This window comes from Gambusia affinis, linkage group LG05 (genome assembly GCF_019740435.1).
Source record: "Gambusia affinis linkage group LG05, SWU_Gaff_1.0, whole genome shotgun sequence".
In the NCBI taxonomy this organism is placed as follows: Eukaryota; Metazoa; Chordata; class Actinopteri; order Cyprinodontiformes; family Poeciliidae; genus Gambusia; species Gambusia affinis.
The window spans coordinates 27,535,207-27,550,475 of NC_057872.1; the positions used below are offsets into that span (position 1 = coordinate 27,535,207).

At 35.6% G+C, this 15,269-nt stretch overlaps 2 protein-coding genes across 9 annotated transcripts in view; one reads left to right on the forward strand and one right to left on the reverse strand.

The window, feature by feature from the left end:
* Positions 1-10,656, forward strand: part of cblc (Cbl proto-oncogene C, E3 ubiquitin protein ligase) — a 21,271-nt gene extending 10,615 nt beyond the window's left edge. For 7 of the 8 annotated variants that reach the window (XM_044116403.1, XM_044116405.1, XM_044116398.1 and 4 more), the window contains 11 exons: positions 1,608-1,754; positions 1,848-2,004; positions 3,112-3,233; positions 3,966-4,103; positions 4,205-4,292; positions 4,397-4,528; positions 7,220-7,411; positions 8,405-8,530; positions 8,619-8,647; positions 9,415-9,473; positions 10,520-10,656. In XM_044116403.1, the coding sequence (XP_043972338.1) occupies positions 1,608-1,754; positions 1,848-2,004; positions 3,112-3,233; positions 3,966-4,103; positions 4,205-4,292; positions 4,397-4,528; positions 7,220-7,411; positions 8,405-8,530; positions 8,619-8,647; positions 9,415-9,473; positions 10,520-10,650 (1,321 nt within the window). In that variant the 3' untranslated portion in view covers positions 10,651-10,656. The remainder of the gene's footprint in view (positions 1-1,607; positions 1,755-1,847; positions 2,005-3,111; positions 3,234-3,965; positions 4,104-4,204; positions 4,293-4,396; positions 4,529-7,219; positions 7,412-8,404; positions 8,531-8,618; positions 8,648-9,414; positions 9,474-10,519) is intronic. The other variant, XM_044116407.1, reaches the window with a different exon arrangement.
* Positions 10,657-12,607: 1,951 nt separating this feature from the next.
* On the reverse strand, positions 12,608-14,778 carry LOC122830761 (trypsin-like). Its single transcript, XM_044116423.1, has 6 exons — positions 14,647-14,778; positions 14,302-14,458; positions 13,717-13,815; positions 13,094-13,260; positions 12,871-13,007; positions 12,608-12,790 (listed from the first exon to the last, which is right to left on the reverse strand). Exons 1-6 carry the CDS (start codon positions 14,684-14,686, stop codon positions 12,638-12,640), a joined length of 753 nt encoding a protein of 250 aa, XP_043972358.1. The 5' UTR covers positions 14,687-14,778; the 3' UTR covers positions 12,608-12,637.
* Between the last annotated feature and the right edge of the window lie 491 nt (positions 14,779-15,269).

The window sequence follows — 15,269 nt, forward strand, 5'->3', positions numbered from 1 at the left end:
GAGAGATGTGGCTTATGCATTTCCTCCCACCTCCACCTCTACTACTCCTCTTTCTCTAACACTCAGCAGAGGTTGTCCTTTTCTCATTCAGATAAAAGTTCACAACCACTTGTCAAATATGTTAAAAATTTCAGAATCTTGGACAGATCAGAGAAAACTTTGAGATTAATTTTAATCGGTCCATTTTTGTAACATATGTACCGTTACAAATGGAAAAATAGCCAAACTTTGTATTCTATTATTTTATTAGGTTTCCTAAAAACTCTTTTACGTCACACAGAGGTGTTGCTAAAGAGTATCTGCTGTAGGTGTTAAAATAAGTCTTAGTGATTTTCAATGTACTTTTTAAGGTGTGACATCATGCAGTGCACAAAAGTTACATGCATGAGAAAAAGTGGAAAAACACATTAGCAAAAGCAAAAGAACTCATTTAAAAAAAGTAAAGTGAGACCTCTTAAAAGTGGTCTGAAGTGACATACTGGCCAGTGGAACATTTTGTGGTATTTACAGACAAGCTTGCAGAAGCCAGCATCCTGTTTGCAAGCTGGACTACTTGTTATGTATTTACCTGCGTGTGTGCGTGTGCATTTGTGTGCATGTGTCTATGTAAAATACCAGCAATGCTTCGATAACACTGCTGCCTGACACTGACTTACTGCACAACAAGCTGTTAAGTCACAGCAAGGCCGTATTTTATATGCACTGAATATGAGCAACTGGGAAAACTTGAAACAATTGCAATGTAACAAATATAGACATAAATCTGATTTTAAACCACCTGAACATTTTTTTTCCTTTTGTATTTTCTCACATTACCATGACAAATTTCTTCAAATATTCTTTGGATTTCTTGTGATATACCAGCACAAAACTGTGTAAAACAGGAAGTGGAAAAAAATAATGCAGTTTTATGCATCTTCTTGTTATTTTGTTTTTATAAATTAAAGTCTGTGTGCATGTGTTTGCAATTAGCTCAGTGGAGTCAAAATTAATAAAACCACTCTGACCTACAAATACAGCTGCAAATCTTCTGTGGTACATCTCTACTAGTTTTGTACATCTAAATGAGAATTTTTGTATAATTTGCTTTTCAAATTTGTATGTCCACCTGAGACATTTTTAGTTGAATTTAGGTCTGGATTTTAAGTGGGCCATTCAAAACATGTCATTTTGATTTCAAAGCAACTACTATGACCAGCTTCTTCATCCTTGTGGAAAAGAAACATACCTTGATGCTGGCACCATGTTTCATGGGTTGTTCAGGCTGAGGTGTAGCGTTAGTTTCCACCACAAATACATTTTTACAAATGGGTTAAAATTCAATTTTAGTCTCATATGACCAGAACATCTTAATAGACTTGAGCCTCTTATTGGGCTTATTTTAAACTGTAAATGGGAGGTTTTATAGATTTTTGTCAACAACCCCTCCAGACTTACAATGGGCTTCTTCCTTGTTAGTTCACTAATGATCTCCTAAAAAATTGTGGGGGTAAAAATGACCTGGAACTATATATTTTTCTACTAACGCAAAGATATATCTTAGTTTTACTCAGAGCTATTTTGTTCTGTACCTGCCTCTGAAAGTTTACTGTGTTTTTAATTGTCAGGAGGAATTTGACCAAACTGTCCTTGCTGTTCAGTCACATGCTGTGGGAGCTCAAGGCTATGTTTCCAGGGGGATATTTTCAGGGTGACACCTACAAAGTGTCTAAGGTGGAAGCAGATCAATTCTGGAGGAAATATTTTGGAACCATGTAAGTTTAGTACTTTTTACTATATCTGTAGTACAAGCTTAATATTGCATTTGTTTTATGTAACTATATCTGAATATTGTTGTGCTCTGATAGGTGTATAGTGCCATGGAGAAAATTCAAAGAACAGTTGAAAAGTGCACATCCATTTGAGGAAGGGATGGAGGCCATGGCTCTGAAATCAACTATTGATCTTACCTGTAATGATAACATCTCAGTGTTTGAGTTTGATATTTTCACACGGCTGTTCCAGGTAAGTAAACAATTTCCAGAAAAAGTAAGAACCTAGGTACATCAATAAAACAAAAAGAATCTAAATAAATATGTACAACCCCTTGGTGATGTCACCCCCATCTACCTGCTGGAGGGCAATCTCCTGAAATATATCTCAATATTATTTTAACAGATAAGGATATTTTGTTTGGGATAGAGAAATGTGAACTTGTCAAAAAAGAATTTTTATATCTTGTTAACTTATTTATTATTTATGGTACCTCCAAACATTTACAGCAAAAACCTAATTTCCAGATTTTATTAAATTCTATTAATATCTATATAGAATCTTTAAAAATCAGCTCAAATGTTAAAGCAATTCAAATCATAACTGCCCTTAAAGAACTACAACCCTCGAGCACCGATTTAATTTTAACATTGTAAAATAATTGTTCTATGTTCTGTAAAGCCCTCTGATGTTGTATCTGTGTAATTATTAACGTTCTATGTTGTTCATATATGTTGTCAGTTTGCAATAAAAAAGAAATAAATAAAAAATAAAAAATCTCCTGAAATATTAGAAAAAGGGACGTTGTGCTTTGCTACCCATTGTCAAAACTACAATAACTAGATAACAGGTCAGGAAAAAGTTTACAGAAAGAAATTGTTATTCGTGCTTGACTTTGACAACCGTAACATGTAGATGTGATGCAGAATTCGGTGTGTTTCAGTTCAGTTAAAAAAAAATGTGAAAAGGCGACCCAAACACTAACTCTGACAGGTATTTCTGTGTAAATTTTCCCTTTGCTGTGGCGCACTGTATTGAATTAATCACTTCATCTCCCGGTTTCATTTTTTTAACGTCAACGTTCTACCGCGGCAGTACAATTTATGGATGGCATGTTAAAATTTTTTCTTTTGCCCTTCAGCATTGTACGCATGCGCGAAATTTCTAGTCGTAAACAATAAATAAAAAGGGTCCACATAAATTATTGTCGAGACAACGATACAGTCACTCAGCTGGCTTATTGAAATTAGTACAACAGATGCAAGCACATTTGAGTAAGCACAAAAAGTAAATTGTAAGAAAATGTTTTTGTGATGTCTTTGAAAATGACTAATCAATTTACTGTTCTTCCTCTTTTAGCCTTGGAAATCAATCATAAGAAACTGGAACCAGCTTGCTGTTACACACCCAGGTTACATGGCCTTTCTTACTTATGACCAAGTTGTAGCTCGGCTCGAACACTACCTGCACAGACCTGGGAGGTAAGCACAGGCGCAATCTTATGCTTATGCTCTTAAGTAAAAGAGCAATGCCAGTTGCTATTCAATATTTAATGTGCAATCAGATTCAGTGTATTTTAAAATATCAGAATTAGTAATTAAAAGGTTGAAAATTAGGTTGAAATAACAAAAGCAATAAATGACGTGTCAGTTTAGAAGCAGCTGTTAAAAATGTCCAAAACATAATAAAATAGTTATAGCAACATTTCATTTTTAAAATTATTCTATTTGAACTTCTCCCATCACTGCAAGCTCCCAGTTTTTTCAACATTCCTTCTCTACGGTGTTCTGTATACTGGTGTAGCATTTCATTCAGGTTGAGGTTTGGGAATTTATACCTCCTGAGGTCTTAATACATATTTATGTGGCCTTACTGATGAGTTTGTAGACCTTCATAATGTTTGTCTAATAATATTCTGTTACAAACATTCAAGGCCTTCACAAAACAATAGCATTTTTATTTCAGGTTAAGTTACCTACATGTGTACTTTTATTACAAACTAAATGACTTATGAAGGCAATGGTTGTTTTTTTTTTATTCAGGGATGCAATAGTGAAGAGCACTCATTGTTCATATTTCTTTGTATAAAAAAATTTACATAAAAAGTTTGTGGCTCCGATTAGGAATAAGCATCAATATATTTTACTACCCATAAGTACAGTGACAAAAATGATGCACAATATATTTTCCTTTATATCATTAAACATTTCCAGCTTCATCTTTCGTCTGAGCTGCACCAGAATGGGTCAGTGGGCCATTGGTCATGTGACCCTTGACGGCGACATCATCCAGACTATTCCACAGAACAAGCCTCTATACCAGGCACTCATCCAGGGCTTCAAGGAGGGCTGGTCAGCACAAACACACACACACATGCATACACACATAGGTCTCTTTTCCCCCCCCCTCAGTCTAAGCAACTTTTAAGAACTGTCTGTTCTTGTAACTGCAGCTACTTGTACCCAGACGGCCGTGACATGAACCCTGACCTGACAAGCTTGTGTGAAACGACCACCAGAGACAAAGTCAAAGTTACAGAAGTAAGTTAATACACGTTTGCATGTATTTAAAAGAGAATCTTAATTTTTTTATGATAAAACCTTATTGATAATCTGCTCTGCTTTAACCAATTAACCATCGAAAGGAGCAGTACGAGATGTACTGTGAGATTGGAAGCACTTTCCAGCTGTGTAAGATCTGTGCAGAGAGGGATAAGGACATTCGGATTCAGCCCTGTGGACATCTTCTGTGCCAGCCATGTCTCACGGGGTGGCAGGTAGGAATCCCATGCATTTACAAAAAGATCCCCATGCTGATCAGTTTTCAGATTTGCAGACTGAGCTGGAGCTGAATCATAAACATCCCCTCAGACTTCTACAGTACTCTTCTCCATGCTCAGTGAAGGGAAGCAGACCAGATTGTCTGAACAGGTTTATTTTTGTAATCTATGGTTTAGTATTTGGTTTTATCATCATGACACTATTACAATGCTGGTTATTTGAATGTGGTTTGGGGTTAAGGTCAAAATATCATTTGTGTTCTCTATGCAAACACTTTTTTTAAATGTTGAATTGCCAGGAAGTGACTACTTTGTTCATAAATAGTCTAATGTAATTCTAATCATAGATAATTTAAAACTTTAATCTGCAGGAGAAAGTATGACTAACATATGCAACTTCTCAGAACATTTATTAATTATGCATTAAATACGTTCACTCTTCTGATCAACGTAGTAATTCCTAAACCCTCTTTTGTTTCAAGTAAAACATTTACATTACTAATATGAGCCATGAAATTGATCTTATAAGGAATAGCTGTAAAATTGTCACTGTGTATTCTATCTAAATGTTAAACAAGGACCTGAATTTCTTTTGAAAAATGTTAAGAAATTTCTTTTAAAAGTTGAATTTTTTAACAAACACATCTTTGATCTCCTTAGATAACACATGGCTCAGAAAGCACAAGACTCCTACTTGTTTGAGTAATCGCCTTCTTTGACAGGTGACATATACATTTTTCTAACACGTTGCATCCTTTGGTTCAAGGTTATCTTTTATAATCAATATACAATATTCCCAAAATTTGCTATCCAGAAACTACGATAAATTACACATTTTCCTTCACAATTACTGGAACCATCATGCTGACTAGTTGTTTAGGCGGTATCCTGACTGTGTGCTATCGTCAGATGAGACTAAGACTGGGTTGTCAACAACAAACACATTGGGTGGGTCTCAGGTAAAATGAAGGAAGAGTATAAAAAGTACCTTGTTTGTTTCACGAGACACAAAGTTGATCCTCTTCAATAGCTAAATCAGTCGTAATAAATAAATCTTCTTGAAAACCTCGGGTGAGCTGAATGAAATACAGCATTAAGAGAGAACATAGGACTCTGTTTGCTCTAACTTTATGAGGTATTATAGGAGAATACTAAAGGCATCAAAAGAGTTTTTGAGTGTTTGTCAGCAAGGGGCTTTGTTAACATTTTTTAATTATTTTAATGGGCTTCCCAATCCTTGGATTAAAACAATAATAAGACTTTTCTTAAAAAAAATCTAAATTTGCTTTGCACATTTTTTCCTCGGGTGCAAAATATAGATGGACTTATATGTAAATTATTTTAAACCTAACATGTTTAATACAAAGCAAATAACATTGTAAAAGTGCCAAAACACTTTTGGACATGAATTTTAAAATATGTGAATTTACATTTGAGTGATTATTAGCTAGGAGATAATATCCTGCATGTTTGTTGTGAATGAGCCACTCTGATCTCAGACTATGAATTCTTACTGTTGCATCATTACCCCTTCTGGTCATATACAGTATACGACTTAGAAAACTCCAATCTGGTGCACAAGATTGATTCTAGTGCAGGGGTTGAATAACAGAATAACAGGTTTTTTGTAGATAGACAAATCTTCCCTTCCTCTTAACTGAGAATTTCCGTTTAAGCTTTGATTGCACAACAATCTAAACCGAAGTACTCAGAAGACTGTGAAATATGAGATTAATTTAAGATTTTCATATGATCAAGGACTGTAAAATTACATATTAGCATTTTTTTATTTTTATTTTACTCTGGTAACCTATTGGGGCATTTGGAAGTTTTAATGAAGTACCTTTTCCACATATTGAACTAACACGGATATCTGAAAGTAAAACAGCTGATCAAAGCAGAAAGGAATGTATCTTTGGCTGATCCAGTCTAACAACAACTCTATTAGCTCCTGCAGTAGCACAGCCTTACCTTATGTTTTAAAGCAGATAACTACATAACAAAATTATAGCTGCTATTGTAAAATTATGTTATCTTGCTTTGTAAGCATTTCAATTAGCGAGTCAGGTTTTTTTCAGAAATGAAGGCGCTGTGTCCTGACATTTGGTTAAGAATTTCCTGTGTGAGATCCGCTTAACATCCTCTTCAGTCACATTGACTTTGAGTAAAAGTCAATCCACGTGTGTGCTTTCACAAAAGAATAATTTCTTTTGTGAAAGCACAATTGAATAATTGTGAATAGAATAATTGGAAGAAGAGAAAAAACATACAAAGAAAATAGGAGAAGACTCATCTTTGTGAGAGGTCAATGGAAGAATTACTATCTTTTCTTAGATTGCAGAGTTTCATTGCTGATTGACAGCAGGATCCGGTTGCCAAGGCGTTCAGAACACAATCTCTTACCAGACATGATTTAAAAGCTATCGCTGGATCTTGCAGTCAAAACACTAGACATTCATCTCCCCATTTGGCTACAAAATGGAAAACTTCAGTCGAAAGTTTCTGTTGAAACTGTTGGTATTTTTTAGCACCTTTTGAAACACTTTCTTTGAAGCTAAGTTCAACTCTTTCCACTACACATTGTTCAAAAAGATCTAAGCTTCTACTGACTGTATGTGACAGTGGATTGCTACTTGTGAATTGTCTTTCTATATCTTTACCTGTGTTGGGTTTGTGATCATAATTTAGCAGAAGTCAGCCGGCCAAACCTGCCCATACTGCCGCTGCGACATCCAAGGGACCGAATCCATCCTCATCGAGCCATACATGAAAGTCGGCCATAGGTGGGGGGATGATGGTGATGAAGATTATGATGATGACGGCGAGGAGGATCATGAGGACATCGAGGTGGTGGTAAAGGAAATGGCTGCCCTCCGGAAGGTGTGTGAATAATAAAATCTGTTTTTCATTTTGTCTAATTTTAGCTACACTATCAAGTTAGTTCAAGATCAAGAAATATGAACATTAAATTGTTTATAGTGCTTTTAGTTAAATTAATGTTATTACTATTACAATTATCAATAGTGTGAAAAGGTGTTTGCACATTTATAGATTTCTTCTCTGTTTGTTTTTTGTCACTCTTAAATGTTGCAGATCATTCATTATCATACCAAGATAATCATAGAAAATGCAAATTGTAGTTTCAAATTCTGATTTTATTTAATAGAAAAAAGCCATCCAGCATTAAAAAGTACAATTCTTAGCTGAGCCTCTTTAACTGTCCTGGGCCTTAGGACACATCCAGTATAATACAAAGTTTAGTCAAATACAGAAGGTCATACAGGCCCTGAAGCAGAAAAGAAACCCTGGAGTATCACTCTGCCCCCACCATGTTTTGCTGTAACAATCATGTTCTAATTTTGAAATGCTGTCTTAGTTTTATGTGAAATGTATCAGGATGAACACCTTGCACAAAGTCCCACATTTATCCCATCTATGAAATGGCAGTATGTGACAAATAATCAAATCCTAATAAAAAAAATATAGAATATATGAAGTGCACTCTAGAAGCATTTTGTCAAAAAAAATGTTTGTATATAATATTGCTATGTCTTTATGTGGTTCCGTTTAAATCCCAAATACTTCAATAATCCAAAAGAAACTTAAATTAAATTTGTCCCGTTTCTTTTTTTAAACTAATTTAGACTTGACCTTTTTTTTTTTTTGACTCGCATAAAATCTGAGTACTGCACATTTTAGAAAGTTTCTGAACTCCTACTGCCTTGTTTCTGATCATTTGTTCTGTTCTGCTAACCAGTTTTATGTACGAGTAGATGCTTATCAACATCAAGGAGACTTCATTTAAAACATGAATCAGCACTTCTTATGAGGGAGAAAGGTTCTCCACTGACTAATAACATACCTTTTCAACAGTTCTCAAGTTTGGACTCCCAGATCAACAGTTCTCACCTCAGAGCTCCACCTTTACCCCCTAAAAACACCGCTAACCCAGACTGCCCGTCTCCTAAGCCGTTTAGCAGACATTCTCAATCTTATGATGTAGGTTTGCTCATTTACTCACTGTCATAGAATATTGATGAGATAAACTGATATAATCTTTGTGACCTGATTTTTCTTTTCTCTGCAGGCGGCATCTGAGAGACCAGAGGCGAGCAGGTAGGGCACTGCTTATGTATAGAGCAGATACAGCTTGACACTTCAGAGATGTAACACTTAAACATGTAATTCTTGTAATTTACTCTTGTGGTTTGATTTACAGTAAGTTGGTAAAAAGCAAAGAAAATCATGAAGGGAACATACAATCATAGTATTTAACTGTAAAATGACTCAGCATGTCATAGGCAGATTTTGACAGTAGTTGCTTAGATTTTTTTTGCTTGTTTTAATTTGGCTGCACAAGTATATATTCTAAAGACTATTTGCAGTCGTCAGAGAATTTTGATGTTTAAGGAAAGATTTAAGATAAATAAACCAGTTTAGCTAAAAATGAAAAATGTGGCATTTTTTATGCTTGTTAACATTTTCATGCTTGTATTTGTCTTCAGGTTTTGCATCTGTCTGTTTTCTGTTTGTTGCACATCTTCTTGCACTCTGTCTCTAGACTGAGTTCTCATTGTTCATACTGCTAATAAGTTCACATTCAGCAAAACAATGTACCTTCAATGCTGTCATGATATGGATAAAACTGTTTTCACTTTTAGAAATGCAAAAAATAAAATAAAATGCAAAGAATAATCTCAAACATTATTCATGAATAAGAATAAGTACACCGTTTTTACACAAGTGACTTAAATTATCTTGAAAATTTGTTAGAAAAACAGCAGAGTTTTATTCTTGATATTGAGTTTCATTTCAATTGTTTCTAGTTATTTGCAAATATTTTCATCTGGATTAATTTTTCATTTAAATTCCTTATCAAATAGTTCTGGATTCTTTGGCGAAACAGATTCTTCTTCTTCTTCCTCTCAAAAGGCTGCAGACTGTAAGTTATTACCTTGATCCATCAAACATGAATCCACAGTGCAAGATTATGTACAACGTACTATTTTAAACCAAAAAAATGGAATTGAATGTTCAAACACAGTTCAAAAGTAATAACATTCCAACATTTAAAATCAGATCCATCACTGTTTTGATAGAAAACATATACTCTACACAGTAAGTAATTGACAGTGGTAGATACAAGAAAGCACACAGTCATGAGTGCTGCTGATTGTATGTACCTGGATCATTAAATGAAAGTCAGTGTCAATGATGAGTTCAGTTAGTGAGATTGTTTATTGTGAGAACTAACATGTGTCAAATAGGTGACATTTATTCAAGGCAAAGGCAAAAAGTTTAGTAGAAAGGGGAAACAATTCAAGAAGAAGCAGAAAACGATAGGCTGCTCTGTTCAAATGACTTAAAATTATTTGCCTAACGTGTCTTTTTTGAAACACATTTTTACTATATGTCTTTTGGTCGGTTGTTATTTTGAACAACAAATGGATTAATGCAAACATCCATTAAATATAATTAATGATTTAAACAGTCCATATCTAATTTTGTCTTAAAATCAAATCTGCAAGGTCTAAATTAAGTTTGCACCATCTTCTGTAAAACACTGTCTTAACCACTTCCTGTTTCAGTTGGAGGGTTTGGTGTTAATGAAGGAAGTGTAGCAGAGCATTTCTGCTGAAATTACAACACACTGTATTTCACATTGGGTCTTTCTTAAAAAATACAAGTGGCTATTTTCCAAGTAAATGTTTTTTCACCTAAAATGCAAAGGAAATTATTTTATTAAACGGATGAGAAGAACAAGATACTGTTGTTCCATCTGAACTAAATCACCAGTGACTTGCCAGAATTGATTGATTCAAAGCCAAAACTTGAGGAGGAAACAAAAATACACATAGACTAAATGTTTTGAACATAGTGAAATGGAAAAAAATAAGGCTAATTTAGACTATTGTACCACAGCTGTGCGACTTATGAGAGTGGTACGCTATAGTGACCTATTTTTATTTACTTTTTGGTCGTTTGTAGGTGCAGCAGCATGGGCCGGACCTTCCAGTCCAGTCCAAGAGAGAAGACGTAAAGAGATGGAGAGAGGCGCAGCAAGACTCAGAAAAGACAAAACTGGCTTCGGAGAAATAACAAGAACTATGTCCTCCTAATTGAACAAACAGAACGACAAGGTCTGAAGTGTAGGAAATGTTTAACAAAGAAGTAAGGGGGACCTGAGATAACTTTTACATTATAAGACTTAAGTGAATGTAAAAAAAAGAAGAGGTGGGAGTATCTCATGTCTGAATGGCCATACCTGCTGCAAATAGTTCTGATCAGAAGTTTACATCAACTCTTCATCAACAGGAGTGCTATTTTTATTGTGGGTTTTTTCTTATTTGCTTAAATTATTTGTTATTTTCTGGTGGACTGATAACACACCATACAACTGTAGTCTATTTCTGAAGCAATTTTAGATTTATTTTTGGATTGTCTCTTGTCCACTCAATGTCAAGCAGATATAAAACGGCTGAAATATTCACATACACACACTCTATTTTTATATCCGTTAACAAGTTGAAAAGAAGCTGTCATTCTTTTTAGCTAGCTGCAAGGTCATGGCACAATTCTCACTGGATATTTGATCACTCTTTTTATGAAACCGCTAATTTCATTTGGTTGATTTAGAGGGTAGAATTGAGTAATTAATCACTGTCCTTAAATTTAAATGAATTTTTCCGCTGCCTCAGAAGCTTAATGTTAGCGTACTGTATTCATTCCAAAATCGGTATTGTTGTGACAACTGTTCTAAAGTTCAAATTTTACACACGGAATGAGAGGGTCTCCATAAAGATTTGAAGCTGCCAACAAGAACAAGACAAACACAAACCAATTTCACAGTGTCACCTAGAATACTTAGAGGAGTAAAAATGAGGCCATTAAATGTAGTAATATTTCACCCTCTTTCAACCATGGTATGATGTTGAAGGTTGGTACTGAGACTGCTGTAGCTAGTGCTTTGTACAAAGAAGGTGAAATGATGAAGGCTACCTCCAGATGCTTCTATTTCATCCAGTTGGTTAAACTTGGACACCATGGAGTGATGATTACTAGCATACATCAAACCTGGTTTTTAAATGACTAAAATTGTCTCACCTTAAACTTCTGGACTGGCCAAAAACTCAACACTATTGCTCATTTATGGTTTGTAGTTAAAGCAAGGTATTTGCCAGCAATCCAACTGATTTGAATGAGTTGTAGCCCTTTTTTTCATAAAATTGGTGGAACATTCAGCTAAAACTATGCCAATGGCATGTTGATTGCTACAAAAAGAGTTTACTTTCTCCACAACTTGCTGAGGGTCAATAATCCAAATACCACCAGGGCTATATGTGTATGTAAGCCTAGCAATTATAGGAACATCCAAAACATTTTCCAATTTACGTACACAATTCCTGGTTTTAAAAAATCATTACAAGTGGAAGTTGAAGTATCAGCTCACAGTGAAAACAGAATGATCTAAATAAATCATTAAAAGGCACAAACTAATTTGACCTTCATCTAAGTGATGGTGTGAATGTAAACTTCCGATGAGAACTGCTGCTGAAAAAGAGGAGTGGGAAGTAATCCCTCTGTGACAACCTGCTGTTCAATAATCACATTGACATTATCACCACAGTGAATTCATCTTAACTTCTATCTTATTTGTAATCAAATCATCTACTCAGCCTCTTAGATGTAAAACAACTGACTCGAATTATAAATGAATTAAATTATGAAGACACTGGAAGAGGCTAATTGCTTGCCAGGAGGAAACATTGGGTAAACGATGAAAATTGCTACCTCACCCATTAGCCACATTCAAAGATGAAAAAAAAAGCTTGTGATTTTTCTTTTTTTTCTGTGTGCTTGAGTTTCACTCAAGCTGTTTCAGACTTATTAGTATTTACTTCCTGTTGAAAAAGTGTTTTAAACCCTGATATGTATTGTCTTTAAAATATGTGAGAAAGTGTTTGAAATTATTAAGAAAAAACTCAAGTGAGTTCAGAGACCTGAAAGAGAAGAACAAGGAAAAGTTAGAGAAAGTAGAAAAACCCATAAATTGTGAAAATAAGGTCAATGAACTCGGTTGGGAAGAGAGAAGGATTTATGTATTTTTTAAGGATTGGCTGCAAGAGTGTCTTCAATCCAGTAGAGGAACTCGCATACTTTAACATAAACTCCAGGGTAGTTGGGCTGAGCGCAGCCTTGACCCCATGACACCAGGCCATGCACTTCTCCAACACACACCAGAGGGCTGCCAGAGTCACCCTGAAACACACACACACACAGTAAACGTGTGAAGCTCTCAAACAGATCCACATCTGTTGGTTCAGTTCTGGGAGACTCACATTGCATGCGTCTCTGCCTCCATCCATGTAACCGGCACACACCATCCTGCGCGTGATCATGCCTGGATAGGCGTTTTCACAGTCCTCATCATCCACTATGGGTACATCCAAGCACTGCAGACGGGTGGGCATGTTTACTGTAACAGAAACACAGTGGAGACTCTTACAGAAACCCCAAATTATTCACGCAGTTACAGGATTGATGTTGTCCGATTTGAATCACCTTCTTCACCATCTTTAGCAGTGTTCCCCCATCCAGACACGGAGCAGGGGAGGCCTCCCATTGGACAGCCGGTGGGTAGTGAGATGGGTGCAACTGCCTCAGTCACCTCCACTGGATGGAAGAGCTTGATCAGCATGATGTCATAGTCCAGAGTCTGGTAGTCATAGCTACACATGGAGAAAACTAAAACTCAAATGCTTCTCTGCACTGATTGCTTGTATGAATTAAAGATACTGAAGCTTGCTGCTGTATTTTGCACTATGCACTGGTATGAAAGAAAGAGGAAAAAAAAGCCTTTTTATTGTTACATTCTGATGCTTTAGCATTTTTTGATATTCTGTTTTTTTTAAAGCTGACTTTGTGAGCTTATTAGCCTTTAAGGTTCTATCATGAAACTTTTCTTCAGGGTGACCTAAATCAGCCATTAGCTCAAAGTTATCTCCAGCTTTCTTATTCAAAATTCCTGTTTGGTAGATGATGATCCCCAATGGTTTGGATTTTGAATCCTTTCTTTTGATATGCACACAGAGCTCGCTATAGACAAGAGGGAAATAACTGTGAAGCAAAGCTTGTGCTTAAAGGGAAGAGACAGGGAATGTGGGCGAGTGCTGTGGTGTATTCACTTTGGGTGCCAGATGATGGTATCAGTCTTCATGAGTTGCTCTGTTCCCTCAAATACACGTACATCATGTTCTCCCAGGAAGATCTGCATCGAATATGGACTGACGGAAGAAACATGCACAGCTTGATTCAGGATAAGACTTTCACAATCACAGATACAATGCTGTGCATGATATCAACAGGTTCATGTATTTTAACCATGTATTTATTTTATTGTTGGTCATTAAAGCTTAAAGATAATGGAAACTCATAATGGAGTTAACATAAAATATGATTAATATGATTTTTTTTTTTTTTTTTTTTTTTTTTTTTTTACCAGTAAAACATATTGTAATACAGATATGTTGGCCTCCTGAAATATTTGTCCATGTTTTGGATAGTATGTGCACTTAATAGTCTTTTTGAGGCATGGAAGCTATCAGCCTGTGGCTCTCCATCGGTTTCTCTCATCTCCCTCCTAATAAGGGTTTAAACTTCCCCTCTACATTTATTGCCATTTGAACAAGAATACAAATATGCAAAATTAACACCAGATAGAACAAACCATTTATCATAAAGCAATTAATTCTCCATATTTGCATACATACTTGTACCAGCAGTGTGCAACAGAGAGCACCCACTGAGTACTGATAAGCACTCCTCCACAGAAGTGGTACCCATAGTTAAGGGACGCCATGTAAGGACGAGAGTGTGGCTCACACTCCTGCCCACCGATGATCCTTCCATCATTGTGGGGAACTGCCACTGTTACACACACACATAGGAGAAAATAGAAGACATGTCAAATAAAATATGGTGCAGTACCAGCCTGCTTTTTACTTTTACGTTTTACAGTGCATATAACAATGTGCTCACACGCTTTCATGGATAAATAAAACAAGGTGTTCATGATATTTGTGTGCATCCTTCTGGGTGTATTACAGCATATTTACCAGCAGCTCCGATAAGCAGCAGAACATAGAGCAGTCTCATGGTTTTAAGAGATCAGAAGGTATCTAGGCCCACAGTGAATCATATATATATCCCACTAGCCTGCTGAGCTCAGCCTTTTTCAGCCTTCACTTTTTTCTTTTTTCTGTGAAACCATGTTATTTCTGAGTTTTTAGGTTTGTTGCTGAATGTTTAACCTCTAAATGTGTTGTCTTATCATTCACTACATTTCTTATTTGTCGAGCCCAGCCACACCACAGCACACCCACTAATGTCATCTGTCATTTTCACACAATTAACTACTATCAGTTGTTTTTGGTATTTTCCAGTAAGCTAATCAATGTTGCATTGTTTATAAAAAAATATAAATAAAATATACATTTATAAATAAAAAGCTGTCACAATCAAAATGTTCAAATAAAAGCTGTGGCAAAACAAATGAGTAAATAGTAAAAGTGCTGGTGTATGTGGTTTAGGTCATCATTGAGTAAAGCTTTAAAACTTTAAAAGGTGAGAAAAACGCCATCTGTGGTGTCTAAAGCAGAAAAATGACTAAAACTTGTCTTTTTTTTTCACCCAGGGAAGTCAGTCAACAATTTTATGAAAAAACTAAACAGATATAAGC

Excerpts from the sequence above, each read along its gene's own strand:
- LOC122830761 (XM_044116423.1), bottom strand. The coding sequence starts at position 14,686 with ATGAGACTGCTCTATGTTCTGCTGCTTATCGGAGCTGCTG. Across the intron at positions 14,459-14,646 it reads GCTGCTTATCGGAGCTGCTG|TGGCAGTTCCCCACAATGAT; the intron begins GTAAATATGCTG and ends TGTGTGTAACAG. Across the intron at positions 13,261-13,716 it reads ACCATCATCTGGCACCCAAA|CTATGACTACCAGACTCTGG; the intron begins GTGAATACACCA and ends CTCCATGTGTAG.